The sequence below is a fragment of the Podarcis tiliguerta genome (genome assembly GCF_965153285.1).
Source record: "Podarcis tiliguerta genome assembly, chromosome: 1".
NCBI classification, from domain to species: domain Eukaryota; kingdom Metazoa; phylum Chordata; class Lepidosauria; order Squamata; family Lacertidae; genus Podarcis; species Podarcis tiliguerta.
In genome coordinates this window covers 32,469,733-32,482,178 of record NC_139534.1, presented here as the reverse complement: position 1 = coordinate 32,482,178, position 12,446 = coordinate 32,469,733, and the positions used below count along the sequence as shown (strand labels likewise).

The window sequence follows — 12,446 nt, the reverse complement described above, 5'->3', positions numbered from 1 at the left end:
AATGGGATTTCCCATTCCTCTTATCTCCTCATGCACTCACAGAAACTGCTCCAGAGGGTCTTCCAACCCATATTTTGCTGGGACTGGGGGGGGGGGGGGAGAGAGACTGCAAGGAAGAGGAGAGGAGGGGGAAGTTCCATTGCGGAAGCAAATGTTTGCTGCACAAGGAGGTGGAAGCATTGGAGAGGATCCATTGGTGTAATCAACTGCTTCTATGAAATCTGTAGCATTTATTGAGAACCACTGATTTGATTTTATTTTTAAAGTAAATATGACTTGCGTATAGTGTACACCAGCGGCCGAATTTGATTTTTCTAGTTTGGAAATAGCAGCAGCAGCAGCAGCAAAGGGTTACCAGTGCAAATAATTTCCCATTTAAAACAGTCAATGTAAAATTAATGGCTTCTATCTAAAGATTCCACATTGCAATTATGTTTCCCTTGCATGCAATGGGAAAGTGCTGGCCTTCACCCTTCCTCTTTACAGTCCCTGGTGCCTCTCAGCACATGCTTTGGAGATTCCCTATGGTAGTCAGCTTTCAGGGAATATGGGGACTGGCAAATGGGCAAAACTGGTGACAGCACTTGTGCTGGGGGAGAACTGGATACAGTCCGCTGTACACAAAAGATAAACCTGCTTTGTGTATCCAGCTTAAAGTATATCGAACAAACTTCCCATGCAATGATGGTTCTTTATTGGTGTGTTATTAGAGCTGCAGGCTTTCACTGGTCAATTAACCAACTAAAGTAGCAGTGGGGAACCTTTGGCTTGCAAGACTACAACTCCCATCAGCCCCAGCCAGTGTGACTAATGATTAGAGATGATGGAAGCTGTAGTCCAACAGCATCTGAAAGGCCAAAAATTAAAGCTTTGGTTTATTAACCAGTTTGGGACACTTTTAATTGCTGGGGTAGAGAGTTAAAGGCACGCTTGCATATTTTGGAAGGTGTTTTGGCTCTGGAATGGAAATATGCTAAGGAATGACAAAGACTCAAAGAGTTCTGACCTGTCTTTGTTCAATTGCCACTTGCAACACAATTCAGTACCTCAATAAGGCACTAAACTGAAGTGTGGGAATACGCATGTTTATTTAAATTAATTAAGCAATTCAGCAAATGACTGTTTAATTGGTTGATAAAGTATGAATTATTCCTTCAGTGACCCACCTTACAGGGTATAAATCCAGAAATATTTTTCAAGGTGGGGTCCTAAAGGGTAAAAGTCACAGTTGTATTAATCTAAAGACATGCATCAAACAGAAAGCATAATCTAGTTTTCCATCTCATAAGTTGGCTCTTGAAACTGCACTCTGACTCAGAAGTTAATACCTATATGAGTAATAGTTAAAGTGCATTCTCTTAATTTTTCTTGCATGCCACTCTGTGATGTATAGTAATTTGTTAACTCCTCTTACATCTACTTTCCCAATCTTGTTTGCAGATTTTAGTAACAAAGTTATTCCTTGCCTTAGTTCCCTTTCTAATGGAATTGTAACACAACTACCTCTCGTGAGGAAAACAGGTGTGTGTGTGTGTGTGTTTTAAAGCACTTTGCATAACAAAAGCTCAGTGCTTTTTAAGTGCCGTGATATGCCAGGCATGTCAACACAGGTAGTACGATTGCTATTTTAAAAAAAAAAACCCAGAAAAGTTAAATAAAGGCCACTTCACAACATCAGCTCTTGCCAAATGTCATAGGTAAACCTCAAGGTCACACTTCTGCGATTTTGCTCAGGCCTGTTCTTGACACTGTATCTTATTTACACCTTTAGAGGGTGGAAAGTTAGGCAGTTGCACTGTTCACACTTTTAAGTGACATTCTGGACGGTCTTCACTTCTCTCTGTGGTAGGAAGCTCAGGGTGGGGTGGCGCCATTTTACCTTCACCACGACAGTGTAGTGGACCATAAATGGAGCCGAGAAGGGCCAGCTGCCATTGCTTCTCCTTCAGACTGGTCTTCTGAGGATAAAATGACTTAACCCAGGGCTACCCAGTATTTTGCACCCTCCCCAGTGTTATAAACTACAACTCCTGCCATCTCCAAGCAACCTGGCCCAAAGACCAAGGGTGATGGGAGTTGCAGTTGACAACATCTGGAGGGCACCCTGTTGGGTACCCCTGACAGACCACACTCTGAGCTTCTTAAAATGGAGATAAGAAATGGAAGAAGCAGCATTGAGAGTGTTAACATCATCGTATTTCCCATATCTAATTCAGGGATGAGGCACTTGTGGCCCTCCAGATATTGGACTACAACTCCTGTCAGCCAGCGATTAGGGGTAATGGGAGCTGTAGTTCAACAACATTTGGAAAGCCGCAGGATCTTCAACCCTGTTCTAGCTGAAGGTGTCAAATATCATTCTGTTCTCTTTTTTCTAGCTGTGAAACACTTTCCTGCTTCTGTGAAACCAATAAAGCAACGGTGACCCTGCAACATATCAGTTCTACTAAGCAGGAGGCTACAATATCATTTAAGTGTCTTTACTTTAAGCACCTTTAATTAGCTTTCTGATTGGGCACGCATTGTGGTTTGTTCTCTTCGGCTTTTGAAAACAAACCTTGTTTCTCAATAATCTGTGCAACTATTACTCAATGTGTACCTCTCTTCGTACTGAAGCCTGCAGAGAAGCCACAATAAACTTGCAACACAGACGTAACATCATGCACCAGAATGACTCTGCTGAGTCGATGACTTAGTGACTCAGCAATGAAAGTTCACTGCAGGACAAATGGGTAGGAACCATAAAGAAATATAGTGGGAATGGATCTGTGGCACTCACAGCCAGGGGGAGTAGGGAATGGATAATCGCAACCCAGAAACAGGATGGATTCCCTAGGAAATTCTTGTGTGTTGTGGTGGTTAGAGTGTTGGTAAAAAGGTAAAGGTAAAGGATCCCTGGATGGTTAAGTCCAGTCAAAGGCAGCTATGGGGTTGCGTCGCTCATCTTGCTTTCAGGCCTAGGGAGCCGCCGTTTATCCACAGACAGCTTGTCAGGTCATGTGGCCAGCATGACTAAACCGCTTCTGACAGTGTTGGACTAGGACAGGTATGGCCAAACTTGGCCCTCCAGATGTTTTGTGACTACAATTCCCATCATCCCTGACCCCTGGTCCCGTTAGCTAGGGATGATGGGAGCTATAGTCCCAAAACACTTGGAGGGCCAAGTTTGGCCATGCCTGGACTAGGACATGAGATACTAGGGTTCAGAAACCTTAGCTGTGTGCACTATGTACCCTCAAAGCACATTGTTTCCCGCAAATAATTCTGGGGAATGTAGTTCACCTCTCATAGTTACAATTCCCAGCAACCTTTAAGTGGAATACAGTGCCCAGAATTATTTGAGAGGAAAGAGTGTGCTTCGAATGTGCTTTAAAAGTATAGTGTGTACAAGCCCTACTCAGCCATAAAGATTGATGGGTGATTTTAGGTTACTCCCCCCTTGCTAGGTGTTGTAAAGATAAAATTGAGAAGGGTAAACCATGTATAGCACCTTGAACTCCTTGGAGGAAAGCTGGAAAACAAATGTTAACGATGATGCCGCCACTTAACTCATCTGGGAATATCCATCTGTGCATGAATATGGCACCTTGTTTAATAAAGATTAACAGCCAGACTCTCCCAAACTGTTAGTCAAACCCTCCTCACATTAGACCTTCCATTCAACTAGTTAAACTAAATGTTTTAAAGAGGTTTCTATTGTTTTTATTGTTTCGTTAGTTGCTACCCTGGGCTACGGTCATATTACCCTGAACACGCCCGATCTCGTCTGATCTCGGAAGCTAAGCAGGGTCAGGCCTGGTTAGTACTTGGATGGGAGACCGCCTGGGAATACCGGGTGCCGTAGGCTTGAGAGCCAGTGTGGTGTAGTGGTTAAGAGCGGTGGAAGGAATTTTTAAAAATCTTATTAGAGTTCTCTGACAGTGTCAACAAGCTTCTAGATAGAGCTGATCCAGTTGACATAGTGTATTTGGACTTTTAAAAAGCGTTTGATAAGTTACCTCACCAGAGACTCCTGAGTAAGCTTAGCAGTCATGAAATAAGAGAAGTCCTCTTGCAGATCAGGAAATGGTTAAATAGCAGGAAACAGTGAGTAGGAACAAACAATTCTCTGAATGGAGAAAGTGTTAGGGGTGGGCAATGAGGTGACCAGGTTTGCTGACTATACTAAATTGTTTAGGGTTGTTAAAACAAAAAGAGATTGTGAAGAGCTTCCAAATAACCTGTTAAAAAAGGAGTGGGCGGACAGTAAAATGGCAAATGAAATTCATTGGCACTGGACCTCAGTGTCTGGGTAGAACGATGGGGATGAAGACGCTCCTTCAGGTATACTGGATCAAGGCTGCTTAGGGCTTTAAAGGTCAGCACAAACACTTTGAATTGTGCTCAGAAACGTACTGGGAGCCAATGTAGGTCTTTCAAGACCAGAGTTATGCAGTCTTGGCGGCCGCTCCCAGTCACTAGTCTAGCTGCCACATTCTGGATTAGTTGTAGTTTCCAAGTCGCCTTCAAAGGTAGCCCCACGTAGAGTGCACTGCAGTAGTCCAAGTGAGAGATAACTAGAGCAGAAAGGTGTATATCCCCTGCCCTCTAGTCTGGAGGTGATGTCATCAAGATACTTGTTTCTAAATATCTAGTTACCATGTCCATTTTCTTCAAAGATAGAAATTTTAAGAGTAAATACTTGAGCTTTATATTGTGTGCCCCCATACACATGAAGGGTGGGATGGGTGAGAAATAAACAATCAATAAATCAGTTCTGAGTTGCACCATAATTGTCCAGCCTTAGGTGGCTGTGCTGGTCCTTTCCCAACTGTCGACCGTGGCTCCACATCACCTGTGAGGTCAGAAAAGGACATGGGGGGGGCTGAGGGGGAAGAGGCCCTCCCACTTTGACATCACTGGGCAGTGGGCTCTGTGTAGGTCTCAGGTTTGGGCTCTGAAATCTTAGAGTGTGGGGTGCTCCTGACCTGGCATCACTGCTGCTAAGGAACTGCTAGAGAATTTATCCTCCATCCGCTGCCTAGAACCAGGGCTGATAATTTCGAAAGTGCCTTTCAACCTTTGCTCTCCTTAAGATTCTCTTATTTGCTTTTCACGTTGCCGTTATTTGATACATGGTGGCAAATTAGCTAGCTAGCTAATAAATAAAATCACCCCCTGACATCATTGAACAATGAAAGCAACTATGCATTGTTTTATTTTTTTTAAAGAAATCTAAAGCATAGAATGTTTCATTCAGAATTAACCCAGTATTCAGAGTACACACATTCATAAAAAACCCTTCAAGATCCAGCAGGTGGCGCACTGCTCTCACCAGAAGAAAAGCTGTTGTTTGCTCTCCATGCCAATTTATAATTGCATTTGAGACAGACAGACAAGAGAAAGAGAGTGCGCACAAAGTAGAGCCCTATCCTGGGACTCTCAGCTTTATTTATTCTCTTCAGAATAAATAGTTTACTCTGCTTAGGAAAGCATTTCAGTATGTATATAAACTGGCAGATGTATGAAACGTTTTAAACAGCTGCAAGTTCTAGTTGACCTTACAGGTGATAAATTGTCTGTTTGAGCCTATACTGTAGTTTAAATTTTACTTTGTAATCATGTGTCTCTAATGCAGTTTGTAAAGGCTGCTGTTGAAGTGGTGCAAATGTGCTTTAATATTTATGGTGTGGATGTGACCTTGGTTCTGGCTATCTTGGGAGAAGGAAGCTGTGTGAAGAAGATGGAGCATATTGGGCCAGAACACATGGAAAGGAGAGAGAGAGAGAGAGACCTGTTCGTTTCTTACCCCACTCCCCCTAATTAATGGGTGATAGAAGGGGGAGGCAATAGTTAAAATAAGGAAGCTTCCACCTGCATCTCAGCCACAGCAAAGGTTTCTATCCTCACCTGCATGACAGGCAGATAACACAAAGCAGAGTGCCTTCTCTAGGCACTAACACATCACCATCAAGACGTTTCTCCTCAATGTTTAGGCATTCATTGAAATCTCCACCCATTGATTCTAACACCATCTCCCTGGAACGACAGAGAGGAAGTCCACTCCATTCTTCTTGGTGGTGGCTGGTGACTAGTGGGGCAGAAAGCTAGTAGACCAACAGTAGGCAGAGGCAGATCCAATGAAGGCAGGCAGGCAGGTAGGGAAAGGGATCTAACTGAAAGCAGACTGTGGTTGTGGGGCAGTGTCCTATTTGTCTTAATGGACCAGCCTCCGCTGACAGATAGTTGTCTCCTCCTTAACCTTGTCTTCCCCACCCCAAGCATTTAGCTCTTTCAACTTTTCCTCTGAGGATTTGGTTCCTTCCTTCCTTCCTTCCTTCCTTCCTTCCTTCCTTCCTTCCTTCCTTCCTTCCTTCCTTCCTTCTTTTCTTATTTTGTATTTTCCAAAACAGGAACACAAAGCATAGTTAACCCCCCATCCCCCTGTCCCACTTAGAACTTCGTACCAAATACAGCATGCATACATATACCATATGACTTCCCTTCTACCCTTTTCCTGGTTCCTTTGCTTTTCTACTACTCCAGGGGTCAGCAAACTTTTTTAGCAGGGGGCCGGTCTACTCTCTCTCAGACCTTGTGGGGGGCCGGACTATATTTTGAAAAAATAAATAAAAATGAACAAATTCCTATGCCCCACAAATAACCCAGAGATGCAGTTTAAATAAGAGGACACATTCTACTCATGTAAAAACACACTGATTCTCAGACCCTCCATGGGGCGGATTGAGAAAGTGATTGGGCCGGATCTGGCCCCCGGGACTTAGTTTGCCTACTCCATGTAATCCACATCTTTTTAATCTTTTTTAGGATCTGGTTTCTAGACCGCTCACTATCCCATGACCATGCTCCAGTCAACATCCCTCTTAAAATTTGGTGCCCAAATAGACATGGTACTACAGATGCAGCATGACCAGCGCAAAATAAGGTAAGAAATTTTATTTCTCCTATTCTTCAAACAATATGCAGAGATTTCTAGCACCTAACATTAGGACTTGGGGTGGGGGGGTGGGGAGGGAGAGGTGTCAGTGTTTTGTTTTTACTCAAAAAATACCCCAAAGTCGAATGAGATATATATGACTTTAGGAAGACATAGCAGCAGAACAGAGTACATTTCGTAGGCATCGTGTTTTTATTCTTTAAAAGAGGTTATGCTTCACAGAAACAATGGCAAAGAAGGATTAATATAGTAAAATTGCCACTTTACAAAAATACACTTTCAGAAAAATGTAGGTATTCAAAAATACAACATTCAAAACTCATTATTTACAACCAGAGGCAGCAGCAGTATTGAGCAATAAAAAAAATAAATATTTTACTTGTTACAGTATACACTAAGGTTAGACCAGGTACAAGTTTGAAGACTGACATCATCACTCAGTTCCATAACTATGTTTGAAGCTAGTCTCTTAATGAACATAAAAACATTCCTATTTCTATTTTAAAAAGCACAGCTTTTATGGAAACTTGCAGGTTTGAAACGCTACATATTCCCCACTCTGGAATGGCGCTTTGCCCAACCATTAAGCATCTCCGAACTCTAAGAGTTGTGCTTTCTTCTGATATAGGCATCTTACCCAATACATTCAGGATCCTTCAAATTCAATTTATTGCACTTCTGTCACATTCCATCAACAAATAATAATAATACTCCTTTACTGGCAGAGCCATAAATTTGTGGCGCCTGCTAGCACAGAATATGTGTGTTCCTTTCAGAAAGGTTCATACAAAAGAAGATCACACAGCACATACATAAAGTATTTCAAAACACAAATATGAAGCTTGTGGCAGCATCCAGTTAAATATATTTTTTTCCTGCAAGGCCATTTATTTTTCACATTAGAATTGCACAGTACAGGCAATAGGCATGGGGCTTCAATATAAGAAGATTTCAAACTATACCAGTGATTCCTTAAAGAATGGGGGGGGGGTTTAAGAAGGAACATTCCTCACATACATATAGGCATCTCTCACTCGACTTGCAGCAACAGAAGGGTTGCTGCTAATTTTACAAAGTTAAGCAAATGGCAGGACAGCAAATAAGAGGGCGACAGGTTGATCCATAAAATGAATTTTAAGGATAGGCTCTGTGACTCACAGTGCCAAATACATGAACTAAGAGCCAGTTCACACATGCAGTATTTTATCATTGGTTGACTACAACATCAAAACGATGACTTAAGCCACCCTGCATGGCTTCCATCATATACAAAACCATAATAAAACATACAGAGCTGCCTTCAGATGTCTTCTAATGGTTGTATAGTGACTTCTCTCCTTCACATCTGATGGTAGGGCATTCCACAGGTGGGTGCCACTGCTGAGAAGGCCCTCTGTCTGGTTCCCTGTAACTTCACTTCTTGCAGTGAGGGAACCACCAGAAGGCCCTCAGAGCTGGACCTCAGTGTCCAGCCTGAACAACAGACATCTAAAGACATAGCTCTTCTTTAAATATATGTATTTAATAGTCTCATCACCCTCCCAGATTCAAAATTTAATGGAAAATTAACTTTGAAAATATATACCCAAATTTTCATTATCTAATACCCATTGTTTTCTGGCATCCTCCCTTCCATTAAGAATCACAGACATATTCTACAGCCTCATTCTAATTTTTGGCACCACATAGCACGCAATCCAGGCTTATCCCAACAGCAGTGGTCCTTGGCTAAGATTCTGGAATACGAAACTAGACGCATGTAACAAAATGCTGTTTCTAACATTTAACTATAAATTTGCATTTGAAGCACTAAATAAATGGCCACTTTTAAGGCAACATATAGTGAGAACTTTAAGTTTCACAGTATATGTGTTCGATTGAACGCCTCTCTTATTTGGTTAATAAAAGACCAAACAAGAAACAAATTCTATACACATTGCACCAACTAGTTTACAAAATTCTGTGGGAAATGCTTCAATGAATTTGGTCCAAGATTCTCTCTTGTTTGAAGGGTAACAGCACACGGTTTAGAACATAGAAAGTGGCCTTGTATCAGGTTGGATCATTGGTCCACAATGCTAAATATAATCCACACCAACTGACAGCAGCTTTCTATAGTCTTGGGACCAAACTACAGCTGTGCCTTCTAGTGAAGGGTTCTTAATAGAGATTTCCAGTGTGAAATGGAAGGGGCAGATATCTGCATGGGAGGGCTAACATCCTTCCTATGGTTCCTATCTAGATTGGGTCCCCTGCTGCTGCAATTTGCATAGGGGGAAAGTTCTTATTGAAGGAAACAAGTTATTCCCCACCAAGCAAAACTGCAGGAATGGGTGGAGGCAATCAGAATTGGTATCACAGCAAGGAGTAAAGGGTTTAAATTCCCTTCCCCTTCTCTCTGCTCTACTAATTTCTGTAACACCACCACCACCACTTAAATGCACAGCTACATAGCCAACACAACAGGTAGTGTGGCTGTTAGGGAGGGGTGTGCTATTTCACAAGGTGCTTGGCTGTAGCTGGAGATGGTAGAGAAATATGCTTCCCTTCGCAAACATTTTCTACAGTCACACAATGCTCGTAATGTACCTTAGCTTAGAACAGAGATACTTAGCACATTTTCAGGAATCCCTACCCAACATAGTAGCCATCCCCTGGAGAGGCATTTGTCATGCCCTGGATGGAGAGGGGGCTTATTGCTGCTCGAGGACCACAAACCAGGAGGAACTTGAGACGCTCAGCATCCCTGCAAGTGGGCATTAATGCTCCAGATCCCATGGAGATTTTCCAAGACATGCCTCTCTGGCCTGTAGTCACACTTGAAATCCCATGAGGAAGAAAGCTCTAGGTCTATGTCATGTGGCTTAAGTCACAGTTCTTTAGATGACCTGGAAAGCTATTCATCTTGTGAGATTTACTGAAGGGAGGGGGGAAAGTGTGGCTCGAGCAGGCAATATATCTTAGCACAGAATAAATACTCAGAATATTATATTCAGGTTTTGCTTAGAATGCAAACCTTGAATGCTCTGGTTCCTTCAGTTACCATCTGCACAGACTACAAAAGTCCTAGGTGTGGTTGCATCCTGACCGTCTCCATGTTCTCTCAGTTGTGTCTTAGATGCATAAGGGCTTGCATGGCAGGCGCAGGGAGGGTGACGTCACACAGTGGAACATTGACCAGATCCGGTTTTCCAAAAAGGAGAGGGAGGAGGGTAACTTTTCATTAACCAGGCAAGGCAGTCTGTGGACATCATGAACCAGCTGGAAATTAACCTTTGAACATACCAATGAACTTAATTTCCAGTCCTCTGCTTTGGGCTCTTAAATACTGTGCTCTGCATCATGTGAGGTAGAGAGAGAAAGAAAAAAAAATCTAAACAAATGCAAAACAAACCAACCAACCAAAAAACCAACAGAATTTCCTCCCCTTTCCTCTTCTGTGGGGGTGTGCAAATCTAAGCTTTGGAATCTTCTTGTACGTAGAGCTGAGAAATGGTCTTCTTAATGCGAAGTGCTGTCAGTCGAGCTGCCCCATTGGCGTACCAGCACTCACGCATGATCCGGCCCATTACTCTGAGTGCCTTGAGAAAAGAGCAAAAGCAGAGTAAGAAGAGCACATCCATGGTTGTTGCAGTGCTTCAGCATGAAAATTGCCAGCAGGAACAAGACAGCTTCAGAATGTGCACATATATATATATATATATATATATGCAGGTTTTGGTGTCCTCGGGTGTCTTCCCGTGTAAAAGTTGGGGTGTCTAGGCGACGTTTCGACGAGGTCTCACTCGTCATCTTCAGGCTGGTGCTTTCGGCTTCTTGTTACTGGAACAGAGCAGGATCTCAGTGTTTGAGTTCCTATAAATACTGTTGAGGAGGTGTGGTGTATAGCCTCCAATGTTCTGGGCAGAGAGGAGGTTCCCAGGCTAGTGTGCCTTTTCTTCTTTTGTTCCTTAATTACTTGAGGGATATCTTGAGTGATTTCTTGAGTGATTTCCTGAATCCCACTTAGGTGGGTCATTAGGTGTGGATTAGTTGCTAAAGCCTTCGTGTCTTGAACTCTTGAACTTTGTGAAGAGTTTTTCTGAGAAGATGGCTGTACTGCACTTGGCTGTGCTCTGGCTTGGCTTCGTGTATAGGGGCGAGCTGTGGTTTTGTGGCCTGTGCCAGCCAGATCTGTGTAGGGATTGCAGGGGGGTGCAGCAGATCTGGCTGGCACAGGCCACAAAACCACAGCTCGCCCCTATACACGAAGCCAAGCCAGAGCACAGCCAAGTGCAGTACAGCCATCTTCTCAGAAAAACTCTTCACAAAGTTCAAGAGTTCAAGACACGAAGGCTTTAGCAACTAATCCACACCTAATGACCCACCTAAGTGGGATTCAGGAAATCACTCAAGAAATCACTCAAGATATCCCTCAAGTAATTAAGGAACAAAAGAAGAAAAGGCACACTAGCCTGGGAACCTCCTCTCTGCCCAGAACATTGGAGGCTATACACCACACCTCCTCAACAGTATTTATAGGAACTCAAACACTGAGATCCTGCTCTGTTCCAGTAACAAGAAGCCGAAAGCACCAGCCTGAAGATGACGAGTGAGACCTCGTCGAAACGTCGCCTAGACACCCCAACTTTTACACGGGAAGACACCCGAGGACACCAAAACCTGCATTCCTGTACCCGTGAAAATCTACGAAAGCATATATATATATATATATATATATATATATATCATACACACACGTTATTGTATTTGAACTTGGAACATTTCTGCTCATGCAACAAGACTGTGCTGCTGCCTCCTCCTCCTCCCTGCAGGTCCCCTTGAAGAAGTGCTCCTGAGGGGCTGGAAGACCCTATAGGAACACCATGGCAGGGCAAAGAGGGCTGCAAGCAGGAAAGGGGAAAATCAATGGAAATTTGGGAGGCCCCTTGCAAAAGAACTTCTGCTCATGCAAATACGCTTTAAATGGGGTTATACCATTGGGGTGGCAAGTTCTATAGCAAGTATATCCGCAATCACTACTGTTGTGCATGTTTTGATATAATTCCTCAAGTTTACTGTCAGTAGTTAACTGTTTTTTAGACCATCACCAAGGCTCAAGGTTTGTTTGGAAGCCATGCTTTTGACGAAAGACCAAAATTCTTTTGAGCAGTAAGCCCCTGTGTGCTTTGTGCAATTAACTTCTTAGTATATAGGATTTTGCTGGAAATCCTAGATATATATTTTTTGTGGGGTGCAGGTATGTGATAGCCACTTGGTCATGAGGACAGGATTCTTGACACCTGATTGAAGCACTACATTTAATACTCTTTTATCCCAGAGTTAAGCCTGTGCTGGGGAGCCAAGAGCTGCATTCTCTAGGCAAAGAGTGGTTGGGGGGGTCACCTGATGAGCTGCATATAAATATTATTATTATTATTATTATTATCATCAGACTGGGTTGCCTCAGCCACTCTGGGTGGCTCCCAACAAAATATTAAGAACAGAATCAAATATTAAAAACTTCCCT

General features: G+C 42.9%; 1 protein-coding gene and 1 long non-coding RNA gene across 6 annotated transcripts in view; one reads left to right on the top strand and one right to left on the bottom strand.

Moving 5' to 3' along the window:
- LOC310665344 overlaps positions 1 to 12,446 on the top strand; it is a 54,799-nt gene that overhangs the window by 41,852 nt on the left and 501 nt on the right. Inside the window, exon 3 of the long non-coding RNA XR_014505410.1 lies at positions 6,808 to 6,925. This is a non-coding gene — a long non-coding RNA (uncharacterized lncRNA). The remainder of the gene's footprint in view (positions 1 to 6,807; positions 6,926 to 12,446) is intronic.
- The window catches only part of ACVR1C (activin A receptor type 1C), a 44,094-nt gene continuing 38,758 nt past the window's right edge, over positions 7,111 to 12,446 (bottom strand). For all 5 annotated transcript variants that reach the window (XM_083409922.1, XM_083409921.1, XM_083409923.1 and 2 more), the window contains one exon: positions 7,111 to 10,518. In XM_083409922.1, the coding sequence (XP_083266048.1) occupies positions 10,393 to 10,518 (126 nt within the window). In that variant the 3' untranslated portion in view covers positions 7,111 to 10,392. The remainder of the gene's footprint in view (positions 10,519 to 12,446) is intronic.